Consider the following 23,253-nt stretch of genomic DNA (forward strand, 5'->3'; position numbering starts at 1 on the left):
AACATAAGTACATACCGATAGCAATTGCTATTTAAATTATACGTGATCGTGGGTTGACATCAACTTTCAGTCAACATTTTCTAAGATGGAGAGGGAGGGAGTCGTTGTCTACATATGTCCAAATCATAATATAATCCTCCTTAATTTCATGTTATGTCTTCATTTGCAGATTAAAATAGAGACGTACATGCGCCAAAGATGCCTAAGTAATTTTAGTATCTGGTGATAACGCTACCAGACCACTAATCTCATTGGGTGGGTTTTATGGTAGTATCACCCTGAACGACAAGATAATTAAAGGGTCAATCCCAACAAAGTAGTTAAATATGCATAAAAATGTATCCTTCGTCGGAAGGAAGTGGATTTTGATTACTTTATAAATATTCATGAATTGCTTTTTTGTCTCGAGTTTCTATAATTTCTAGCCATCCTCCTAATCGTTATTTTGCAAGATTGGGACAAAAATTTGCAGGTGTCCTGCTCCAACGTATGCATAAACTGAGACCTTAATATGCGTGCAAGAGAAAACATTACTACTTTTTTTCAAATGACATCTCTAATTGTTCTTAAACTTTTTGGTGGATTATAACAACAACCAACCAGTAATCGATGAGTAGTATTATGCAAATTTTTTACATGCAAAAAAAGTCAAACGTACGTATGTAATGGTTGTTAACCTGTCTGTGACTTTCCAATTTCATAAAGTTTACAAGAGAAGTGCAATCAAGGTACAAAATATTATTGACCTTTTGGCTGTAATTTTTTTTGATCCGATTGCCTCATCACTTCTTTCGTATTACCACCACCACCAATGCTAAATAATAATAAGTGAAAGTTTTATTGTGTTGGATAATGGGATTAAAATTGTTATAAAGTTTTCTCAAAATTAGATTTATGTATGTATGTACATACATCCTTCAATAAGCAGACAAATAGTGTTGGATTTGAAATTTGTTATTTCCCAGCTTATCCGTACTTACATATAAATATTTTGTATTAAATAAAGTGGGATGTACATACATAATTAGCTATTAAATATGTTTAATTTTTGTCATTCTTTTTCCCTGGGAAGGGAATCGAAAGTGGTTCCAATCCATAAGTGTTCAAATTGTAGAATAAAAAAATTTGCAATAAAATACAAAAGTGTGAAAAAATACGGAAAATGAAAATTATTTATCACGCAGTAAACTATGTACAGTCATGTCAACTTTTAGCATATTACACATTGTTGTATTGTAAGATGAAGCCCAGAGTTTTAGCTTTTTCATGTAAAAAGCACATATTTTTCAGTCTCAGCTCATCAAGTAATCAAGTAAATAACAAGGACAACAATGGAACGGTGTTGGTGTGTGTGTAAAGAAACAAATAAATAAAAAACTGTTGTTATATTCAAAGCCTAAAGGTTGGTTTGTCGGTGGGAAAATATTGTTGCGAGTTTCTAGGTTAATTGCAAATATGTGTTTGTTTGAAAAAGTGCAATGCGACCTTCCTTTTTCTTAACAATAAGTTCCATTTCAGTCTACGCCCACGCAATGCACGTTTGCAAATGCAAATTCTGTCATTTGTTTTCACTTGAACTTGTGCATGCATTCCCATAAATATCGTGTTATTAAAAATATAAATATGTATGTAAATTAACCAAAGACCGAAAGGTATTTCCGGATAATAATTGTTTTTGTTTATAATTTCTAAATAACCATTATCAATTATTTGAAATATTGAGTGCATTTTAAGGATAATTTCTGTAAACAATGCAAAACTTGCTTAAATGTATGGAAATATGTATTTAAAGCGTAAAATATATTTTGAAAAATTCGCATGAAATTTGCGTAGATTTGGATAACAAAATTCTGTAGAATACCCGGTAAGCCAACGGGACTGCGTAAGATATTAAATTTTGCATCTTTTTTTCGCATGCAAAATTTAATCAGCTACATGTTTGACGTTTTTATTAAAATATTTCACGCTTAACTTGATCTTGATTAAATGTATGTAGACACGCTTTGTTACGGACTCATTTCATCAGTGACAAAGACGCTAAACTGCAACCTAGTTAGCTTAGCTTGAAGTGACACATCATCGTAATTCGAATATGTCGAGTTAACTAACTAATTTCGTGATTTTGATCACAAAATGACAATGCTTAATTTGCTTTAACATTACACACGCGCAGTTTTTGATTGGATGCTCACGACTCTGAAATAATTTAGTGACATAAGTGAGCCACACACTTTTTGTTAAAAAAATTAAATGGAATGCCTCAAAATTTGTAGAATTACGCATGATGATGGATGCTAGGAAAATGGGTACGCATAATTTAACAAATCACTAAAACAATGGGATGGCCAGGTAAAAGTAAAACCGTCTTTACTCGCAAAGTTGGAGGAGATGATGATGGCAATAAAATTACTTCCCCTTAAAGCGTGAACTACATAATAGCGGCGTTTCACATGAAGATCAAGTGCATTTTCATATGTATGTATGCATTCATATGTATTAAGAATGTCAACATTGAGACGTTTTTTTCCTTGGTTTTTTTACACCTCTCTTCCGGTATGTATAATCTAGTTCATCATTTTCTTCATACCTCTGCTGTGAATTGAAGTTCATCTCTAGATTCAACACAGATTCTCATTGTTCCCATCTTATCCGTGCTTCTCATCAGAGGAGTTGTAGTAAGTTGATTGTAATACAATGAGGATAATTTGTGTTTGTTTAAGCAGCAGATTGTTATGCATGATGCACAAGTTTATGGAATCACAGAAATATTTAAAAAAGCGGGTATTCTATCAATTTTTTATTTTTTTAGGAAATTTTTAAAAATTTTACAAATTTTACTCTGTCTGTAGTGGTAATATAAGTAATTAAATGACACTTATCAGTATGTTACCCCCCGATTTATAGCAAATCCGGCATGACCATAGGCGAGTTTAAATCCTTTCGCTGCACAAACGTAAGTATGACTGACCCAATTATTTCAAGCAAAATGATTAATTACTAATTACAAAGTCAGGAATTTAATAATTCAACCGAGTCATGATTCAATTGAATACACGAGGAATTTGAGGTGAAACTGGTACCTATATACATATGGACAATATAATTTATGAGTATTTTTCATACCAAATGTCAAACAAAGTCGTCTTGTTTTCATTTTTACAAATATGCGTATCCCATGAAGTTAGACGTATTTACATATGTCGCACTGCGACTGAATCAGATAAAGAATTATGATTTGCTGCGAGTTGCATGTCTGCATTTCAATCTTTAATCGGAGTAGGTATTTTTTAATAAGTCTGTAATTTCAAAATAAATAATAAAATAAATAATAAAATAAACCATGAGTTGACGGACTTTTAAAATTTTCACTTCCGTGAAAATCTACGTATTATAGTTTCTCCGTCTGTCTCATTTTATTAAAAAAGTAGCAGCAGCCGCAGCAGGAATTTATTTATTTTTTATCACAACTTTGAATCAGTCTTGATTTATACTCACAAGTTTAGAATTTATGATTATTTTTGCCAAGCTTTCCATTTTATTAACCTTCCTTTTACTCCATTTACTGTACGTTAGTTGGTATCAATTGATTATTATTATATTCTTATTAACAATCAGATATGCATGCAGTTCTCATCCGACGATACAATGTTGTTATTAAATATAAGATATGAGATTTTACACTCGTCGTGAGAAAGTATGTATTGCAGCCAGCCGAGTATATTTTAAAATAAGCAAGGTCATAAATTTTGCTCTAATTGTATCACACAATTAAAGGAAGTCTTCTTCGCCAGAATGAAACTTTATTTGTGGAAGAGCAGAAGAGTGAATAAGCTAATTAACTAATTAATATATCACTTTACGTTCTTCTTCTTCGTGCTCTACCAGCCCATTACATCTTTACTTTACTTTATTTACACACTCCTTAATTGACTTTAATGCCTTAATTTACTCTAATTTCACATAAAGTTAAACAAGCAAGTTTAAAATTTGAAACTACATTTAAGTTGACATTGATGACACTTGAGCTGGATTAAAGAAGTAAATAAGCGAGTAAATAAAAAATGACAGTTTGATATACATAAAAATTGTAAAAAAGTCTCACTTTCATAAAACGAAAAGTATATTTTTTTGCAAGAAAGGTATCGCATTTTTTTGGCTTTGGCTGTCGTGAAACTTGTTAAAATTACAATTATGGAAAACTACGTATGCAATTTTTTTTTGCAGATTTTTGTATACACGCTTATTTTATACTTTGGCTCACATGATACATTTTCGAGATCATCATCAGAGTGTTAAAGTATAAATTGGTGTTTTGGTCGTTATTATTATCTTTAATTATAATGCATGAAATGCAATGCTCATCATCGTCGTTATTTATTTACTTATTTCACGAACTCTTTGACCTTATGTGTTATTCATTGTTTATTTTTGTCAGATTTGTATTTATGAAAAATCGCTAAAATGTATACATATTTAATATTTGCAAAAATATTTTTTACGAAATCTGTACGAAAAACTATATAAATAGTAATTTATTCAAAATCTTTATTCTGAATTTAATGCTCTGGATTTTTTTAGATCGAATTTTTTTGAGGAAAAAAATCGTCTCACATCATTGAAATATTCACAAAATTATGTCTTTTTGAAAAAAATATGTAAAAGATTTGCGTATTTTTAAAATAATAGCGACCATATATCCGCCCTCTGTACATGATTTTTAAGGGCTATCGACAGTAGACATGTAAAAATAAAATGTTCGAAAACGTAAAAATTCTTCAGAATGGTGATCCTGAAATTACATAATTTCTGCACTGAAATTCTCCCATTTAAAGTCAATCCGACAAGTTTTTGATATCGAAAGTTGTCGAAAAAAGTAGCAACTACACGCAAATTGAAGGGTGCCAAGTAAATAAATAAGTGCAGAATAATTTTACAAAGTGAGTGAACTTTACAGATGATAAAAATGTGCCCCATAGTCATGTTTTTTGTTAAACGATCATGAACTAAAATGCACTAGTTTTCATTTCAACAAAGTTGCTTCTTGCAGTTCATTTCATTAAATGGACAAGTTTTTTTTTCAGACGAGAAGAACACAACGTGTAACTTTCTTTTAGAAGAGAAGAGATTATCGTTTTGTATAGTCTTAGAAGATTCGTGTGTCAATTTCGAAACCAAAAGTTGACGAGAAGAATCTTTACATATTTTTAATAGATCGAGTAACTGATTGTTCATAAAATTGATTTATGACCTAAACTCGTCCCAATTATTGTCGTATTACGTTTAACTTACAAATTATGAAAATTGAACTGACCACCCTGATACATACGCAAATATTGCTGATTGATTGAATCAAGTCTCAAAAGTTTTACTTTTTCATGTTATAGAATTGTGATGATGAAAGGTGAATTTAAGACGAACTTGGTATAAATATCGTACTTTTTTAACTGAGGGATAATCACGAGAGGAGAGAATAACTAAAAAATAACCAGTTTCGTCACTTAATTCTGCTTCATGCCTCGTGAGACGCGAGTAAATAAATATGTGCTCCTCCGTCTTAATTGTTAATTACTAACTGCCGAGGAGATTTCAATGCCTGTAAGCTACAATCCTTGTAATGAATGAATAATAACAAATTTTTCCTATTTGGGATCATCCGGTTTAGTTTTGCAAGCAATTTTAGAGCGAGAAAGAGGAGGACGTTTGCATATTCGATCAATTTCTCGTGGTCACATATTCATTCATGTCGTCGCGTATCAGTTTCATTTATATTTCAATCTGGAGAAATATGCCATTCATTCATTTCTTGAATTTTGCGTGCGAAATTAATTTAGTGCAAAAAAATGAATAAAATAAAATAACTGCACTAAATTAATCAGGAATTTCCGAAAACCGTCTGCGCACTGCATACAAAGATTATCGTGCCATGAGGGTGACACAGAGCTGCTCGCAAGTCTAATTGATTCTGCTAAAACAAGGTCAATTTACATTAAAATCGAGTTTGACGAGTAAAGAAGTACATTTCTCAATAGGTCTGGTATGCAGTTCCTGAAATGACGGTGAAGGATTAAGAAGTCTCATGTTTGCATGTTTTCTCATTCCATACCATTGATCACAACATTTCCATGCTACAGATGTATGTAGCAACCCTATTAAAAGTGGTTCATGAAATTAACCTTAGCCTTTTCTCGTCATTTTAATTTTAAAAGATAATTTGTGAGGGCAAGAACGCACCCACGACTCCACCACCAAAAGTTCAGGTTAAATTGCATGTTATTGCAACCAAAATAACAACAATGTCCATATTTTTGCAGTAACACCAACCACGAAGCATTGTGTTGCAGGACGTCAAGAAACATGATTTGAATTATCCTGCTGGTTGGTGGTTCATAGGTTGCAGATTCAGATTCAAGGTAATAAATAAACATGTCAGAGTTGACACACTGGCGAAAAGATGGCCGATCTCGGGGTATAAGGTCGCTCGGCGTGGTTTAACGAAAATGGAAAACGCTTCTCATATTTATTATATGAAGCGTTAACTTGTTGCCATTATTTTGTGGTGGAGTGGAGGTGCATCGATTTGATATAATAGCAACAATAATATGCATGTACGATATGTTGCGTTTCTCTCGTCTAATAAGTAACTACATATGCTTTTTCATTCATTCATCATCCACCAATTTCTTTAAAACCGATGATGACGGAATGACACGGCTGTTTAAAAGTCCAAAATCTGGTTTTGAGGATGGTCTTAGTAGGGAAATAGGTCAAATCATGAACAAGAAGAGTCTTGACTTGGATTTGAACTATGCATGCGCTGCATTTGTAAACGCATTGCAGAAGAAAAATAACAAATTAATGGTCACATTAAAACTAGGCATCAATAGCTAATTGAGATGACAAAACCGAAAATGCACAATTGGTGAGCAACATTTATCTTTTTATCCTATTCAGAATGTCTTCAAATTAATATTAAACAACTTTTTCTGTTGTGGGGCTTACAAAGGATGGAACTTGTCGATTATGATAAATTGCACTCACGTAAAGGTTTAAAATTCTATAATCTGGCTAAGCAGGAAAGAGTTGAAAAGTGTTATTGTTGCAGAGAAGCCAAAACCAGATTCATAGATATTTTTGAAAGCAACAATACTTACTTTTGTTCATACATACATGGTTTGTTAGATCTTTTTTGTATTCGTCAAAACAATTGATTTTTTGACAGGGGGCATCATATTGATGAATTATTGGTGATGATAGAAGTGTAATGAACTGTCGACTGATTATTAGAAGAAAGAAATCTCTAAAATGGTTGGTTTTGAAGATATTTGCAAAATTTGGATTGAGGTAGGTTGTGGTGCGGCAATTTTGCTCGGACAGTCATCATCATTAAATGGGAGAAAATGACCCTAGTTTATTACAACCATCACGAATATCATACATACGTTTTTTAACGTACAAATAAATTACATATAAAATTCGCACAAGGCGATGAGCTTTATGTAATTCGAATTATCCTACAAAAATTCTGTCTTACAAAAAATTACATGATACCCAGAAAAAGGAGTTAACTTTGGTACAAAATTAAATTTCAAGGGGTGGTCCACGCATCATCGTCGGTCAATTTTCTTTTAACTCCTGCCGTTTGCAGATGAGACGATAATGAACTAGGTGTTCCATATTGGATAAGTGGGGGATTTACTCCACCTAATTAATAATAAAACAGTTAGGCAATGAGCAATGAATTATATATAAACTTAACGTTTAAGTTAACACTAACTAATAATTCTTCCAGGATTTTGAGGTGTTTTAAATACTGAAGACCCAGGTAACCGGACATTTGCTGAAGGAGGGTGCGAATTACTGCTTGCGACAGCTTTCTTGTAAAATTCCAAATGATAATTGGGCTGTGTTAGACAGAAACGGTCGGGAGGAAGGCGAAGGCCTGAAGTTGATTTTAGCAATGGGAGTGGCTGACTATTTTTATTTTTTGCAAGTTCTAGCAGCATCTGCAATTAACAAAGTGCAACAATGAATAACAATAGTGTTACAATTAGATGATGTAAAATTTTGGGATGCGACATTTTTTAATACAAATTGTGACACATCTTACTTCTCTTGGGGGAATAGTCGTGAATGATTTATTCGTCGTCATTTTCACTGCAAGTTTTATGTCGTCTATATCAATCGACTTTTTCTTGGCGTAAGTAGAATAAACTCGAGCCTCCTCCACAACATTTGTTACGTATCCTATACAAAATTATAATTTATACTGTTATCATTGTCCAACAGCAAAATAAATAATATATAAATTCTTCTTACGATACACAAAATCCAACATTTGGTTTATCACTCTTGGTTCGTGTAGGGTTACACCCATTTCTTTGAGAAGGCTCTGCATCACAATGGCGTCCCTGGGCAATTGCTTCGTTGTCGTTGAATGACCGGCCGCCCCTGGACCAGGATTTGACGACGCCATATTTATCCCGTCTACACAATCGAGACCAAAATAACATAATTAACATTTTGTGTTTCATTTTTATAGATAATTTTGCCCATTTTAAATTTAAATCCATAATACGAATGCCAATTGACAATTAAATTTTAAAAATAATTTTAAATATCACTCTAAAACGTTGTTTGAGAATTCCACAATCAATCCTTCATTTCAAATTTGAAAATATCAATGCAAGAATTTGATTGGAGTTATATTTAAATTTGTGTAAGTGTAAATTGAAAAAGTTCTGCAATAAATTCGAAATTTTAATTTTAAAATGATAAATTAATTTCCAGTTGAAATTTAAAACTGCAGCAAAAACTGAATCTTACCACTGAATTTCTGCACAGTTTCTGGATAATTTTGTTGCACTCAATAAAATTGTAAATATTAAATTTGATTATTTTTCAGAAATTTCGGAAAAATCAAAGTTTTCTTGTGTTGATTTGGCTGCCCCGGAGCATTCAGGTTTGATTTGCATGGAACGCGGTAGAAAGTTTTGTGCGATTGTGTCGTTTGATGCGTCTCCTCTGCCTGTGCATTCGAGAACACGTTCTTCTCTCCGGTCTTTGTTTTATTTCACTCTAATTTGACTAATTATCTCCCAAATAGTTAGCAAATAATTAACAATTTAGACTTATCTGACAATAGTTATCTGAGTAGGGAATCTCACTCACCTTTAATCGCATGACTGACTAAATAGACCAGTTTTCTAGAAACTGGTGGTGCTTGATTGATTAATAAGTTTGCGTAGACAACGAATATTCGTACGGAAAAGTTTTTCGAACAGTTTTCTGCAGGGCAGAACATAGTTAAGCAAAATGCTCAAAATAATATGCACGAGCTCAGAAAAACCAAGTAAGTACAAGTTTAGTTCGAAATTAAAGCATAAATATTAAGGCATTAATTCACATTTAATTAATTTGTAGGACAATTTGTCTTGACGGTCGGTAAAAAATACAAAGTTGGGAGGAAGGATTGTAGCATTGATTTTCCAGATGATCAGTCCATCAGCCGACATCATGCAGAAATTGTTGTTGAGCACCCCATGGCGAATATGGTAAAAATTACAATTTATAATCATTATAAATTATAATATAATGTAAACAAGATCGTATTGAGTTTAGTATTCAACTGTTAATGGACAATGTTTTAGACGGACCCACTTCTCACGCCCACCGTTGTCGTTACAGATGTGGGAAGCAAGTTTGGAACGTTTGTGAATGATGGAATTGAGAAAAAGTCAAAAATGGCTATGCGAGAAGGTCTCAATCTTATTTAACAACATTTATTAACAATTTTTAACAGCAATTTTTCACTGTTGTTTCTAGGTCTCAATCTTTCGCCAGGCGATCGATTCAAATTTGGATTGCAGTGGAACGAATACCGGTAATGAATTAATGCATTAATTAGTTTTAGTCATGTTAAATTAATTAGTTAATTAATTTGGAGGATAAGATTTTCATGTATTTAGCTTGTTTCTTCTAGAATTGAATATACTCCACTAATTGCAAGCGTATCGGGATGCAAGGGGGACGAGCTTCACAAATTGAAAACTACAATCATGACTCTCGGTGGACACCTGGTCCCTGAATGGACATCAGAGTGCAACCTTTTGGTCATGGACGACTTAGAGTTGACTGCAAAAGCAGTCTGTGCTTTACTGGCAGCTAAGCACATCGTCACCCCGGTTTACTTTCAAGACTTGTTGATGGCCCTAAAAAATAATAAGAGGCCTCCAAATCCTATCGACTTTCTTCCACCCAAGGGCGACATGGAATTAAATGTTGACGGGACTTTCGAGCCCATAACGGGACGGTCAAAACTGTTTGCCGACAAGGTTTTCGTCTTTGTTGGGGCGAAACACTTTAACAGGATGTCCGCGGCTGTCGAAGCAGGAGGTATTTTTTAATTTATAATAATTATGCTCAATTAAAAAGTACAAGTAGAGAATCGGTTGTTTGTTACTGTCATTCATTCTTGGTTTCATGTTTAGGTGGAACTGCTAAACTATTTACAGATGTCACCATCAAAGATCTTTTAAAAGATAACTACATATTGATGAAGCCTAGTGACACCCAAAACATCATCTCTGATTCAAAGGCCAAGAGTACAATAGGTTCGTATAAATTCAAATTATACCAATAACTAATATGCGTAGCTTTTATCATGACTCGAACAATGTATTTATTTCTAGCAATGTACCAGAAGACGAAACGGTTGATCCATGATTCAGAACTAGGACTGGCAGCTCTGTACTTGAATGCAAATTGGCACTGCAATCCATACCATGAATTCAATGATAATGAAACACTTCCCAAGCTACCACAGACTCAAAACTTGGATAAAAATCCCGTTCTTGTTCCACCCACGCAGGATATGGAGACCCAGTTATCGGATACTACAAAATCTAATAGACGCAATGTCGTGGAAGAAACTATTCTCGAAGACAAAGCACCTGGAAGAAACCCTAAAGTAAAAACAGAACGGACGACGGAAAGCGAACCCCCATCGAAGAAAAGGTGCGATTCTAATTCTGATTCTTCTTAAAAACATTTGGTTTATTTTATAGATTTGTCACGATATATAATTATTACGTGTATTAATAGTTATTGATGAAAATGAAAAGACTTCCTTTAAATAGTAACAGCGTTTATATTAATTTGTTATATCATGTTATTCTTTTTCAAAATAATAAATCGAATTTTGAGCTGTTGAAATTCAAACTTGACCATAGAAAAGTATAATTAACGGATTCCTTAACATACATTACATTCTCATTCATTTTTTATCATTTCCTAATTTGCTTTATGTTCTTTACTTCAGACCTGCTGAAGAATCATTGCCAAGAACCGCTAGAGAGAAACGTCTTCGACAAGCAGCGGCTCCACGAGGATTAAGTTCCATATTTGGATTTAGTGATGATGAAGACGATGACGAGGAAATTATAATTCCAGACTCTCCACCACCACCAAAGACTTACGTATTAATAACTTATTCAAACTCATTTCCATGTCATATTTTAGCTGTCATAATTCTCATTATCATTTATACATGCTATGCAGAGTATTATGGAGTCGTCTATGCAGGGAACTCAGGAACCAGATAATTTGAATACTTCTGACATCGCTCATCCACCGCCTCGTTCTCCTGACATGTTTGAAAGCCATCCTCCAGTCTTCAAATCTCCTGAGCGAAGAGCGACACGCTCAAGTGCTCGAACTTCCCCACAAGTCGCAGTAATTGAACCGGTCGTGGCACCCACATCACCCGTATCCAGTCGGTCCACTGGGCGAAACAAACGAAAGATTGATGTGTCCCCAGAGACATCGCCCGTCAAAATTGAACCTCAATCTGGGAACAAGAAACAAAAGTCAAGCAAGAAACAGTCAAAGGTTGACAGTGAAAATTTGGTAGAGAAAGCAGAGAAGGTGATTGATTTGTCATTATAATTTCGTCGGTATAACTTTATTTTAGTTATAACTAATTGGTTTGTTTTTTTTATTAAGTTGACAATTAAGTCAGATATTAAGGATGAAGAGAAGAATGACGGTGACGATCTGCCCAAGCCTGTCGAAGTACTCGAGCGGTTGCTCAAAGGACCCAAGATTAAACCAACACTTCAAGTCGTTAATGGAAAAACTATCCTGAATTTCAAACAGTTTAAAAAGGTTTTACCACTCGGAATGCAGCAAAACAATGCAAGCACTGCCAGTGAATCGTCGCGATCGTCCCGATCATCGCGTCTGGCTGGTGGGACGAACGTCTCCAATCGAAGCTTCCAATTGACTTTCGAGGTCTTTGAGTACTCTCCACGACCAGGTGGCCACAAAGATGCTGACTCTGATAGGGGAGATCGTTACAATGACTACGACGATCGAAACGAACGACAACCGCCTCAAATTAAACGAAGAGTAACGCGAGATACAGAACCTGCCGAAGAAGTTGAACAAATGGACGTTTCTCTGCCCCCGTCGTCAAATGAGAACCCTCCTGGTAATAAGTCATTTACATAGAAATTATGCTTTTAAATAATTTGTATAATCATTCAATTTTATTAATGCTCATAATTATTTTACAGATCCAAGAGCTAGCCGAAGAACAACTCGTGCCACCAAACCAGAGCTGCCACCACCAAAAGAAGAGCCACCGCAGAAGCCCAGCGAATCGGGACGAGCTTCACGAAGTCAAACCAAGAAGGCCATTGCCATTACACAAGTATTAATCTCCGATGACGAAGATGAAGCTGGGGATGATTTGTTCCAATTTTAGCTAATATTGATAAACAAACTAGGCATATCTATATCATATGTCTTACTACTAAAACTCGTGCAAAAATAAATTAAACCTCGCACCCCGTATCAAAGACTTGTAAATTATTTTCATTAAATTTACTACTTAAAACATTTATTTATGACACAAATAAGGCACTTTTTGGCATACATCTCTGACTATTATTCGTACAGAGGACACGTTAAGCGGTAAAATATATGTATATTGATGATGCTTAATCTACATATCAATTATGTACATCATCCCATTTACTTAATTATATATATTGCTATTATTGTAAATTAAGTAAAGCTTTATATTTCTGTTACAAAAATGTATCTAGGTAGGTCGACTGCTGTATGTACATGATAAGAGAGGAACAAACAATTTACATGGAAGGCGAATTGTTCGCATCCTTCGGAGACGACCCACCACCACCCGGATGACTTTCTCCATTAGATCCATCATTAAGTATCTTCGACTCCTCCTGAACCATGTAGGAAATCCCGTCGTGACTCGTCCCCATTTGCTGCCCCGTGGGTGTGGTTGGTGAGCCGGTGTAGAACGTGGCATTGCAGCCACCCCCAGAATCTGACCCATTTCCAGACACAAACATACCAGAGTAGGTCGCATACAGGTTTTGGGGATGATGGTGAAACGAGTAGGGTGGCGTTGGTTGCTGGGGACCCCCACTGCCAAGGTATCCCTGTGGGGACACCCCGACAACGTCCTGTCCCCCATTGTACCCTCCACTGCTGCCGTAGGGTGGCCACTCGTTTTGCGGTGGGGGAGGGAGCAGGGTGGTGTGCACGGGGGCAAAGTTATTGAAACTGAGGGAGGAACCACCTAGAGAAAAATTGAGGTCTGTTTTTAGAATTTGGGGTAAAGTTTTTATTATTGGCAAAGTCCTCAACGATATCATTCAGATACACGCACCTGGATTGGTTGCGACATAAGTGGCCGACTTTCGGGGTGGTTCTCGCTTTCGCCATTTGGCTCGTCGGTTCTGAAACGGTAAGATAAGATATGGGTCACTTGTCATAAAATGGATAGGGAGGTGGTTACCTACCTGAAACCAAACTTGTACTCTTGATTCGCTAAGGCGAAGTCGTATTGCTAATTCTTCTCGGGCAAAGACGTCTAAAGGGGAAGGTGCAAAAAAGTTGCGAATTGAGTCCTGATTTGAGTTTGCATTTGGCACAATTTGTGCTTACCTGGATAAGGGGCTCGTTCAAAGGCACGTTCCAATTCTTCCAACTGATATGCAGTGAAAGTTGTCCTGAAATGGTAATAAAATCGCAAATTATAACTTTCTCCATCGTAATACAAGATCGATCTAATCCTACAGTGAAAGTTAACGAGGCAAGTTGAGACAGAATTCGACAAAAATGAAGACTGGGGTAAAGTGATAATTGTCTCAATTTGAGCTCACCTCGTTTTCTTCTTCTTTGTCGTATTGTCCACTGATTTCTTTGATTTCTCCTTTTTATTGGAGGACGTGTTGGTTTGTGGGGTTGGTCCTTGTTGTTGCTGTTGAAGTGATAGTGCAGAAATACTGCTCAAATATCCGTTCCCCATTGAGTCCTGCATCAGTCCGCCTCCCTCCTGTTTTATCATTTGGTACGGAAAGTGGGCGAGGTTGATGGGGCTGCCGGACGATTCTTGAGAAATGTGACCTCCTCCAGCTGAGGGAGAGGTTGTGTTGGGGGTCATGAGGGGCATTTGGGAGAGGTCGGGATACTGCAAGATAATAAAAAATGTTGAGAAAAAATAGATTTCTCAAAGTGCCCCCATACATTTTATATAATGATCGTTAGTGTTTCATGAACAAACTAAATATGCTGTTTAGTGTTTCATTTTGGACGTCCTAAACTACTTTTGGGCTTGACATCGTCAAAAATGTCCAAAAGCGTCAACTTTCTAAAAGGGGTGCAAAATGTTACAAGTTATTTCTTAATGACTTTTTTGCAAATCTATGGACAGATATGCAAAATCCCATTAATTTTGAGCACTTCGTTTGGTGCTTAATACCACGAGATTTTGAAAAACTTTTGTTTTAACATGTTTTCTTATGAGAAATTAGGAAATTGCCTAAACCATGCCGTATTTGACACCAAAATGCTCAAAATAAATCCGAGGTTACACGTACATAATGTACATGTCATTATTGAAGGATTCGATAATGACAAAGATTCGATAAAGCTTGTAAAATTTTGCCCCATTTTATATTTTGGACACTTTGGACGTCAATATTCAGTGTCCAGAACTGGGTAAAACCGGTTCCGGTCAGAGTGGTTAAAACCAAAGCGAAAGCCTGAGTTTGATAACAATATTGTTAGTAACTATATATGCCTTGGTAATCTTCACTAATCACAATTCTTAAATAGAAACGGTTTTAAAAATAATCTTTCTAAAGAAAACACAAAATTCATGAATCCAATTACAGAAATCTAAGTAAAATTCCTTACTTGGATAGTATGAAATCCACCTCCATTATTGCCTCCTCCTCCACCACCCCCCTTATTATTCCCACCCGCCATGAGACACACGTTGACGCTGACGTGGCTATGTTCCAGGTCATGGTGACCCATGTGGTACAACTTTCCCTCATTATTCCCCCCGTTCACCTGTTGTTGGGGATGGTGCAGGTGGTGATGATGATGATGATGGTGTGGTGGATGGCTTTGATGCTGCTGCGGGTTCGGCGAGACAGGTTCGACAAGGTCTTGCTGACCGATGGAGATAAGTTGATGATGCGTCACGCCATGTGGTGGTTGTGGTTGTGGCGGCGTGGGAGTAGTCGTCGGTGACAAGTTGTGCCCATTAATGAAACTGTGACTTTGTTCCAGTTCGGGGAATAGGTTACAATTGTCGTCCAAGGAATGGCCTTCCATAATGTAAATTGTTGCTGAATTGATCAGAATTAAAAGTTCAATTCTCACTAATTACGAGTGAGGAGGAGGACTTATTGTTGAATGCACTATATTTACTTTACACCAAGTATTGATGAATTGGACTAATTTACGCTGTGTTATTTAGCTGAGTGATATATAGATCGGGTGGCGTGGATGGATGGGTGTTTCGCTGATTGAAGGAAGTTAGTTAAGTTTAGGTTAGTTTAAGCAATTATTTTGATTATTTAGCAGGATTATGATCCCATTTCGTTTCCCTACAATCAAATCAATTATCGCCAATCAGACAAATTTCAATCAGGGGTAAGTACTAATAATACGAATTCTTCGTAATAGATACGATGGGGTAATACTAGGTCTTCTTAACTAGGACTAGGAGGACTGAACTTAACGATCAGGAGTGACTGACTGATTACTCAAATCAAGCCAACGAGGTCTAAATGCTTCTAATCAGTGACCAACTCGCTAAATATGGAACTGGTGGTCACACACAAGCCATCTCCCATAAAAGTCGGGCTGCTGGAGGCGAGATGAATTGGCCCCATGATGTTACATGTACGGAAAGATCACTGTGATCATTTTTGTTATTGAAGAGAAAGGCACACAAAATGCAGGATGATGAGACTCTCACTTTCTCACCAGTTGCACATATGCATAGTGAAAGTTGGGCAGAGTGGGATGGGAAATGGGCGTTGAACACAAAGAGAGTCCAGCCCTTTGGGGGAGTTGCATGGGTACAACGGCGTGAGCAGATTTTCATTTATTCGTAAAGTTGAGGATTTCTTTTACTTTCACTTTCGTAAATGGAGCATTAAGATAATTCATTAATTGGTGTATATTTAAGGATGTGTTCTCAAAATGGGGATATAATAATTAATAGAAATAGCATGAATTTTATGTAATATTCCATTTCAAACTCGAGTTTCAATAGTTGTAATTCTTTTTCAGAAACAATACAGTTCTATTTTTATTGTGTCTTGTGTAGAAGGTTCGATCCGTCCTATTTTTTGAATTTGGAGATTTGTTTTATAAAGCTGACGAACAAAGTTTTGGGAAAAAATATTGGAGGTTCCTCCACTTGCACCAGACGAAATTCATACTCTGACCAGAACGTTCTAAAGGAAAAGTTCCTAGTCAGTCAACTACATACATTTTTGTACCAATTGTACGGATACAAGACTTAATTGGTGAGCTCATTGAGCCAATTAAGCTTTCGTGGTATATAAATTGACAGCAGCGACATGCCCAACCGAGATGCATCATGTCGTAGAGAAGAGATGCAGTACTGTCGACGCAGCCACCCTCCGCGTAAAATGCTGTTGTTCATCATTACATATGTACATTGTTCAATTGGTTTATTGGCATCCTTCTCGCAATTTATGTTTTGAGCTTACCAGTTAATGGACACAAGAAGTGTCTAGAAAATTTTCCATATTTCATCCTGCCCTGCCAAACGACGTGTGCTGTGAGATTGTCTGAAATCGTTCATAATGTCTGGAATACGCAGGAAGGAAGATTTTATCTTCCCACAGAACCATGGTCTCAAAGTTACATAAGTACAGATTCTGTATTTAACAGTGCATACGTTGACTGGGGATGAGTGATGGATACAAAATACAGAAAATAAACTGAAGTGGTCACTTGTTGTCGCATGTCTCTTTTTTTCCTCGTCAATTGAAAACTTCCTTTTCCAACTTACATATACCCAACTTATATATATTTTTGATCGCGCATATTACGTCGTCTGCGACTGTCGACACACGCTTCAAAATTATGAAATGTAAATCAACATGTTTCTAGATTTTAAAAAATAAATTCTACAAATAACAGAATTAAATATATTATTTATGTGCCTTAAAAAACTGAAAGGATTAATATATTTAATTCCTGATATTGATAATTACAAAGTCTCATGAAATGTCCACGCCAGAAAAATGATGTGTGCAACGTGACAATATCAGTGATGATCTGACATTTCACCCTTTCGCCTCTCTGAATGAAATCCTCTCCTCTAAATCCGATAATTTCATCCGATTTTGACATTTCATCCGTCATTAGACAATAATAGGGTTTAGTTTTTTTAGGTGTAAACGGTTGCACTTTTAGAAATCGCATCAAATCATCAACCACACTCAACCTCAATTAAATATCAACTATGCTTGATCTTTTAAACTCTTTTTTTTATAAAAAAGAGAAGCATGCAAGCACGAGTTGGAGATGGATCTTAATCGAAAGGGTTGATTTGATGGGTGGTGCTTTTTAAAACCAATAGTTCCAAACTGGAGCATTTCACTCCCCATTGACGAATGTACACACATTTCATGGGATGAGAATCAGGGAGAGTGAACTTTACTTATTTTAGTGGACACAATAATTGATGATGAAAAACATACGGTGTAGACTTCATTTAGCCCGACATTTTTGTCCGAATGACCGAAAATAGGTAGGGGTTTCACTGGTTTTTCAAAATTTTCTCAAAATTTTCCTACTTTCACTTCAGAAACTTTCATTATAAGCCATTATCAATCTGTATGCCAAATTTCAGCTTTCTACTAGTAGCACAATTTTGAAATTTTGTTACATAATGCCCCACCTCCTTTACATGACCCCACCGGTCAACCCCTTGACCTACCCCTTTTTTCATCTTTGAACTTAACGCCTACCTTTGTCCAACATGCCTTTGTGCAAAATTTGAACTCAATCCCTTCATCCGTTTTTTTCCTATCGTTTCCTCGGACGGACAGACATGTCGATTCCATAAGCCCTTCCTCGAGCTAAAAACTTATCATGCTAAAGTAACCTCTGGATTAAATCTGATTTGACTGATAGTTGTGGAAGGGGTGAGCCCACGACAGGATTCATTATGTACGTCCGAGTGTGAAAGATGCCAATGACTGGTTCCCTTATTCCACCGACACCACCAGCAGAACGACTGCCATCAAGTAGCCAATTTACCAGCATTTTTACCCCATTAAAAGAACACAATGTCCATGTCAGTCAAGGATCCCTTTTATCAAGTCAAGAGTAGAAAAGAGCCACGAGCAATTTTTATTTCACACAGTCTGCTCCCTGTCACCCTTCTCCCTCCGAGGGCCCCTTACATAACACGACTTTAACCAAGTCCTCCCTACTGCTCACTTCATAAAATGCTACATCCATTGGTAATAAATGATCTTGTAAAAACAGTCGATGCGTATGTGTGTGGTGGTAGCCCAATTTTTTCACTCGTGTAAAACAATGAAGCAAAAAATCCTGTTTAATGATCCTTAATTGTGGATGAATGCAGAATACGTAATTTGATCCTGGTTAACCCCAGTGCACGCGTTGATACAATTTATTACTGTTGATTGAATAACTGGCAAAAGTTAGTGAACCTTTGACTGAAGAAAATTTTACTCATGAATTATTTTAATGTGAACCTTTCAACATTTATGACCCAAAGCAGGAAACATTTGCGATTTTTTCCTAATTTTTATATTTTCTGGTATCGATGTTCCTTCCGGTTAAGGGGATAAATAAAGTTTGGACAAGTTTTGCTGTCGGGTATAAACTTTTTGGTTCGAGAGGAGCAAAGAAAAAAATATATGCGCAAGATCGCACAAAATTCCCACGATTTCTCCATCCAGTAACAACAATACCCGTACTTGTACGAAATACGCATCTACTTAATTGTAGAGAAACACGAGACCAATAGATTCCATTCTTCTCATTAACAATAGATTACATCAAGAGAGACACGAGCAGCTCCTCTCTAAAATCATGAAATCTTATCTTCTCCTCAATCCTACAACAATAATTTATCCTGCACCAGCGAAAATGTAGATATTTAGTATCTCATCCACCCTTAATAGTTCGAATCTCACTAGGATAATAATGTCTCATCCGTACATTTGAAAATTAATTGATGAACTGCGACACGCTTTGAATAATAGAAGGAAATATGTACATACGTACATCTTCATCATGTGTAGTTTGTCCCCAAACTATAAACCGGAGAGATCGTACCTTTGATTTCAAGACCAACCCACAGTAGTCATCTCACGAAGATAGTAAAATGGATAAAATTGAATACTACAAAACATGTACATAATTGAACAATTTGACCCATGTCGTACCACTATTATTGAGCTAAACTTGAGTACACTTTTTATTTAAGGGGACAACAAGGGTCCTCAAAACCCAGTAGGAGGTCAACTCCGAATCCCATGCATGAACAAAGTTTCCAACCACTTACAATAACAATACTTGAAGTGAGACGAATTTATGTATAAACAATGTATACACGTGTATGTACAAACTCTTAATAAGCATCTAGACTTAAAAAAACCTGCAAAAATTCATAGCATGCACGTAAAAACTTTTAAAGGTTTCTGCAACTCTTCTAACTGGCGATAAATTTGCAACTCTTCTAACTGGCGATAAATTTGCAACTCTTCTAACTGGCGATAAATTTGCAACTACATAAATACTTGATATCTCTGCCAAAGTTCAGCATTTTGACGTTTACAATAATATCTTGGGTTACGTACTTGTCAGAGGATAAGTGGTTATTCACTTGACACAATAAATCTAAAGTTTCTCGTTTTGATCTGATTATGAAAGAGTGAAGGGCTTTTATTCATCTCCATCCCTTTTGTTGACTGTGGGAAAGGACACGCGACCCGGCACGGGGATCAACAAAGCTGGTCGTTCAAAGCCACAGCCACATCCGATCCTCCGATCCACCTTTCACTCTGTTGTCCCATCTCGTTAAAATTCGATAATGTGATGTAATAACTAGATAATTGTTAGAAACGAAAATTATGTAAGGAAGATATTGGAAAAATGGTATGAAAATATGTTTTCGAGAAATGAAATACCACGTTGGTGAAGGTTAAGAGGTCTGCATAAGACACATTTGTAATGGTGGATAGGTTGCTATTATATACAGTTTCAATGTGAACAATGGTGGCAACGACCTTTGAAAAGCCCTTATTAAATAGTTAGGAATGGGCATTTAAAAATAGTCTTCCTTAAGTTGTGAAAGCCATATTTATGAAAATAGAATCGGGGTGGCTTCATTTTGGTTTAGTTGACTTTTGGATGTTAGCAACTAGCATAATCGAGCAAATCATTTTAAATTGCATATTCCAGAGATATAATCACTGTCGGCGAATTATCTTAACATCACTATGTGTTTCAAGACATACGAAGAAATTCAGGTATTCATCTCATTTCTAAAATGCTAATTGTAGTGGAGCCAGTCTTCAGTCCTATCATTTATTGCAAATTCATAACTAGATGTAATATAGTTTTCACCATGTATGCTATGATTTGCCTCATTTATAAGGTATTCATGCAAATTGCCCAGCCATGGTTTTGTGGAAATGTGAGCATTTTATTGCCAGTCTTCCGTGAAAACTCCTTTAAACTACACACTGCGGTTTTGAAAGCATTATATTACTTTTAAAATATTACTTTAAAAAATAAGGTTCCATACACGATGGCAAGTGTCATTCAGGAGATTCGATTACGTACGTTAAGCATTATAGACTTATATATACGCATATATACATACATACCTTGGCAATATATAAGAATGTATTTTTTGATACTAGGCATCCAACAAAGAAACACTGCTGCCAACGCTGCTGCCAACGCTGCTGTCAACGCTGCAAGAGTGGCTGAGAGAGTTGCACAGCTCAGAGAAATTAAGGCAAAAATCAAGATCATTGCTGATGAAGTTACAACTCTGGGCAATCTTATACGATTCACAGGTATGTATTTTGTTATCAATTATTTATCTTCCTTTTCTCCAAATTGAATTTTTATTGTTACAGATGATAATAAAACCAAGAAGGACCTCCTGGCGGAGAAAAAGTCCCTAGAGGATGAAAACACAACAAACATCAGTGATAAAGAAGCAAAAATTGCAGAGATCAAGATCCTAAAAGCGGATTTCGTCGATTCAGACGAAATCTAAGCACTTCATATGTATCACGATACTTAATGTAAGAAATTAATGAAATTTTCCTAAATAGTGTATAAAAGTTGGAATAACATCTCCGAATTTGCTTAAATTTAAAACATTTACTTGATTCGTCGTTTTTATTAAAATACATTCTTTACATTCATTAAATCATCTTAATGGTCTAGAAATTTCCTCCCTAGAGCTATAGAATTAATGATAACCTCATTGTCTGGATCATACTGTTGAAACTGTTCGAAATCCCCAAAATCCTCTTGGCTAATTGGTTGATAGATAAATTCCCGAAGTCCAGTTGAACATCTTGCAGCCAGGATTGCCCCAGGTTTCATAATTTTGTAAAGATGACTTATAATTTCCCTTTTCTCCTGTGCATTATTTCCAACAAGGGCCGCCATATAGACAACATCCGCATTATGAAGGGTCTCAATATTCAGAGCAGTGCATTGCACAAAATTAACCCTGTTCTCCAAACCGTACGACGCTACGATCCCCGCCCCCATGACATTGGCTTCCTCGTTGTGATCATAATTAACAATTTGTGCTGATTGGTGCAAATGCTGCAAGACAACGATCGACGTAAGTGGCAAAGGTCCCGAACCCACGATGACGATTTCCGCAATTTCATCAACAATTTTTAACGGAAAAATGTACTCGGCTAAGCATTTCATTTCAAATTCGACGAGGAGTTGATAATTTTCATAATACATGAAATCACTCAGCTTTACGCCATACAGGATGACACGTCTTGCAAATTCAACTTCAAGTAAGTACTCGGCCACACTGCACTTCTCGACGACAAGGGGTTGCAAAAACTGGACGGTGGGATCCAGCAAGATTTGAGACACGTCGAAAGGGGGAAATTCTCGAACGATGTGGACCAGTCCACTGAAAAGGGCGTTGGCTATGGGTCCTGGAGCTAGGTCACGATCCTCCAGTTGAGATATGGCTGTGCCCAGTTTGATTATGTGTTCCAAGTACCAATCCTGGTTTTTCATGGCAAAATAATGCGTAAAATTCTGTGGTCAACTTTGGTTTTATAAAGATTTCTGTATATCCCGAACTATAAAGTGCATAATTGTCGAGTTTGTCAAACTGTTTTATCAAATACAATGATTTTTCATTTTGAATCATGATTTAACTGTGCAAGGTGTAATATAATATCAATTTGAATTTGACCACAGTGACAGATTCGAAAACTAAATAGATCGGGATATACATACGAAACGGAAGGATGTTCTTTGATACTTTGTTAATTAATGTATGATTTTGCGAGAAGAGTCGATTCTGTACGTGTTACACCGTCAAATTACAGTAAGAAAGAACAAATAACAGGTAAAAAAGTTCTGATACGTGAGCTCAACATACATACATAGGCAGACCGATTTTAAACTTAAGCCTTATCTTAAGTCGGGTCTGGTATTGGTATATCAATCAACGCAAAGTGGAGTAACTTTACCTTAATTATTATATATGTACACGTGAACAATGAGCATACAAAGTTTCATTCAAATGCAATGGATTTGTGGGTCAAACCTTACGCATTTTTTAAAAAGATAACAGAGTTTTTAACATGATGTCTGGTCTGCAATCCATTTAGCTGGAAAAAGGTG

The 23,253-nt window shown here is 36.0% G+C and overlaps 5 protein-coding genes and 1 long non-coding RNA gene across 12 annotated transcripts; 3 read left to right on the forward strand and 3 right to left on the reverse strand.

The window, feature by feature from the left end:
* Positions 1–106: 106 nt before the first annotated feature.
* LOC118434222 lies at positions 107–3,551 on the forward strand. 2 transcript variants are annotated; one of them, XR_004833838.1, is made up of 4 exons: positions 107–2,306; positions 2,380–2,475; positions 2,569–2,781; positions 2,905–3,551. It is a non-coding gene; the product is annotated as an uncharacterized LOC118434222 (long non-coding RNA). The 2 variants fall into 2 exon arrangements; XR_004833837.1 differs by having other exon boundaries at positions 112–2,475.
* A 3,814-nt stretch (positions 3,552–7,365) lies between these two features.
* Positions 7,366–8,974, reverse strand: LOC110842931 (transcription initiation factor TFIID subunit 9). The gene is made up of 5 exons (XM_022088806.2): positions 8,824–8,974; positions 8,317–8,484; positions 8,108–8,244; positions 7,775–8,003; positions 7,366–7,701 (listed from the first exon to the last, which is right to left on the reverse strand). Exons 2-5 carry the CDS (start codon positions 8,471–8,473, stop codon positions 7,586–7,588), a joined length of 639 nt encoding a protein of 212 aa, XP_021944498.1. The 5' UTR covers positions 8,474–8,484; positions 8,824–8,974; the 3' UTR covers positions 7,366–7,585.
* Positions 8,975–9,045: 71 nt separating this feature from the next.
* LOC110842929 (nibrin) lies at positions 9,046–12,852 on the forward strand. Of its 2 annotated transcripts, none has more exons than XM_035847612.1 (11): positions 9,046–9,349; positions 9,421–9,551; positions 9,648–9,760; positions 9,827–9,880; positions 9,980–10,392; positions 10,488–10,610; positions 10,689–11,013; positions 11,318–11,474; positions 11,557–11,922; positions 12,001–12,487; positions 12,573–12,852. In XM_035847612.1, exons 1-11 carry the CDS (start codon positions 9,313–9,315, stop codon positions 12,761–12,763), a joined length of 2,397 nt encoding a protein of 798 aa, XP_035703505.1. In that variant the 5' UTR covers positions 9,046–9,312; the 3' UTR covers positions 12,764–12,852. The 2 variants fall into 2 exon arrangements, with proteins under 2 accessions (XP_035703505.1, XP_021944497.1); XM_022088805.2 differs by having other exon boundaries at positions 9,648–9,756; positions 9,823–9,880.
* On the reverse strand, positions 12,732–16,318 carry LOC110842774 (ALX homeobox protein 1). Of its 2 annotated transcripts, none has more exons than XM_035847613.1 (6): positions 15,232–16,318; positions 14,196–14,503; positions 13,978–14,042; positions 13,833–13,903; positions 13,700–13,769; positions 12,732–13,627 (listed from the first exon to the last, which is right to left on the reverse strand). In XM_035847613.1, exons 1-6 carry the CDS (start codon positions 15,655–15,657, stop codon positions 13,152–13,154), a joined length of 1,416 nt encoding a protein of 471 aa, XP_035703506.1. In that variant the 5' UTR covers positions 15,658–16,318; the 3' UTR covers positions 12,732–13,151. The 2 variants fall into 2 exon arrangements, with proteins under 2 accessions (XP_035703506.1, XP_021944265.1); XM_022088573.2 differs by having other exon boundaries at positions 12,732–13,609; positions 15,232–16,311.
* Positions 16,319–21,028: 4,710 nt separating this feature from the next.
* Positions 21,029–21,745, forward strand: LOC110844193. Its single transcript, XM_035848504.1, has 3 exons — positions 21,029–21,188; positions 21,273–21,431; positions 21,495–21,745. Exons 1-3 carry the CDS (start codon positions 21,158–21,160, stop codon positions 21,635–21,637), a joined length of 333 nt encoding a protein of 110 aa, XP_035704397.1. The 5' UTR covers positions 21,029–21,157; the 3' UTR covers positions 21,638–21,745.
* LOC110844192 (nicotianamine synthase) lies at positions 21,730–23,012 on the reverse strand. 4 transcript variants are annotated; one of them, XM_035848501.1, is made up of 2 exons: positions 22,889–23,012; positions 21,730–22,659 (listed from the first exon to the last, which is right to left on the reverse strand). In XM_035848501.1, the coding sequence occupies exon 2, from the start codon at positions 22,636–22,638 to the stop codon at positions 21,799–21,801; it is 840 nt and encodes a 279-aa protein (XP_035704394.1). In that variant the 5' UTR covers positions 22,639–22,659; positions 22,889–23,012; the 3' UTR covers positions 21,730–21,798. The 4 variants fall into 4 exon arrangements, with proteins under 4 accessions (XP_035704394.1, XP_035704395.1, XP_035704393.1 ...); XM_035848502.1 differs by having other exon boundaries at positions 21,730–22,669; positions 22,864–23,009; XM_035848500.1 differs by having other exon boundaries at positions 21,730–22,669; positions 22,889–23,001.
* Positions 23,013–23,253: the final 241 nt, after the last annotated feature.

Source organism: Folsomia candida, unplaced genomic scaffold, assembly GCF_002217175.1.
Source record: "Folsomia candida strain VU population unplaced genomic scaffold, ASM221717v1 Fcan01_Sc002, whole genome shotgun sequence".
In the NCBI taxonomy this organism is placed as follows: domain Eukaryota; kingdom Metazoa; phylum Arthropoda; class Collembola; order Entomobryomorpha; family Isotomidae; genus Folsomia; species Folsomia candida.

Coding starts and splice junctions, on each gene's coding strand:
- LOC110842931 (XM_022088806.2), bottom strand. CDS start 8,473: ATGGCGTCGTCAAATCCTGGTCCAGGGGCGGCCGGTCATTCAACGACA. Junction 8,004..8,107: donor CGACTATTCCCCCAAGAGAA/GTAAGATGTGTC, acceptor TGTTAATTGCAG/ATGCTGCTAGAACTTGCAAA. Junction 7,702..7,774: donor AAATCCTGGAAGAATTATTA/GTTAGTGTTAAC, acceptor ATTATTAATTAG/GTGGAGTAAATCCCCCACTT.
- LOC110844192 (XM_035848501.1), bottom strand. CDS start 22,638: ATGAAAAACCAGGATTGGTACTTGGAACACATAATCAAACTGGGCACA.
- LOC110842929 (XM_035847612.1), top strand. CDS start 9,313: ATGCTCAAAATAATATGCACGAGCTCAGAAAAACCAA. Junction 9,881..9,979: donor TTGCAGTGGAACGAATACCG/GTAATGAATTAA, acceptor TGTTTCTTCTAG/AATTGAATATACTCCACTAA. Junction 12,488..12,572: donor GTCAAATGAGAACCCTCCTG/GTAATAAGTCAT, acceptor ATTATTTTACAG/ATCCAAGAGCTAGCCGAAGA.
- LOC110844193 (XM_035848504.1), top strand. CDS start 21,158: ATGGCAAGTGTCATTCAGGAGATTCGATTAC. Junction 21,189..21,272: donor CATTCAGGAGATTCGATTAC/GTACGTTAAGCA, acceptor TTTTGATACTAG/GCATCCAACAAAGAAACACT. Junction 21,432..21,494: donor CAATCTTATACGATTCACAG/GTATGTATTTTG, acceptor TTATTGTTACAG/ATGATAATAAAACCAAGAAG.
- LOC110842774 (XM_035847613.1), bottom strand. CDS start 15,657: ATGGAAGGCCATTCCTTGGACGACAATTGTAACCTATTCCCCGAACTG. Junction 14,043..14,195: donor ACAAAGAAGAAGAAAACGAG/GTGAGCTCAAAT, acceptor TTACCATTTCAG/GACAACTTTCACTGCATATC. Junction 13,770..13,832: donor GAGTACAAGTTTGGTTTCAG/GTAGGTAACCAC, acceptor TTACCGTTTCAG/AACCGACGAGCCAAATGGCG.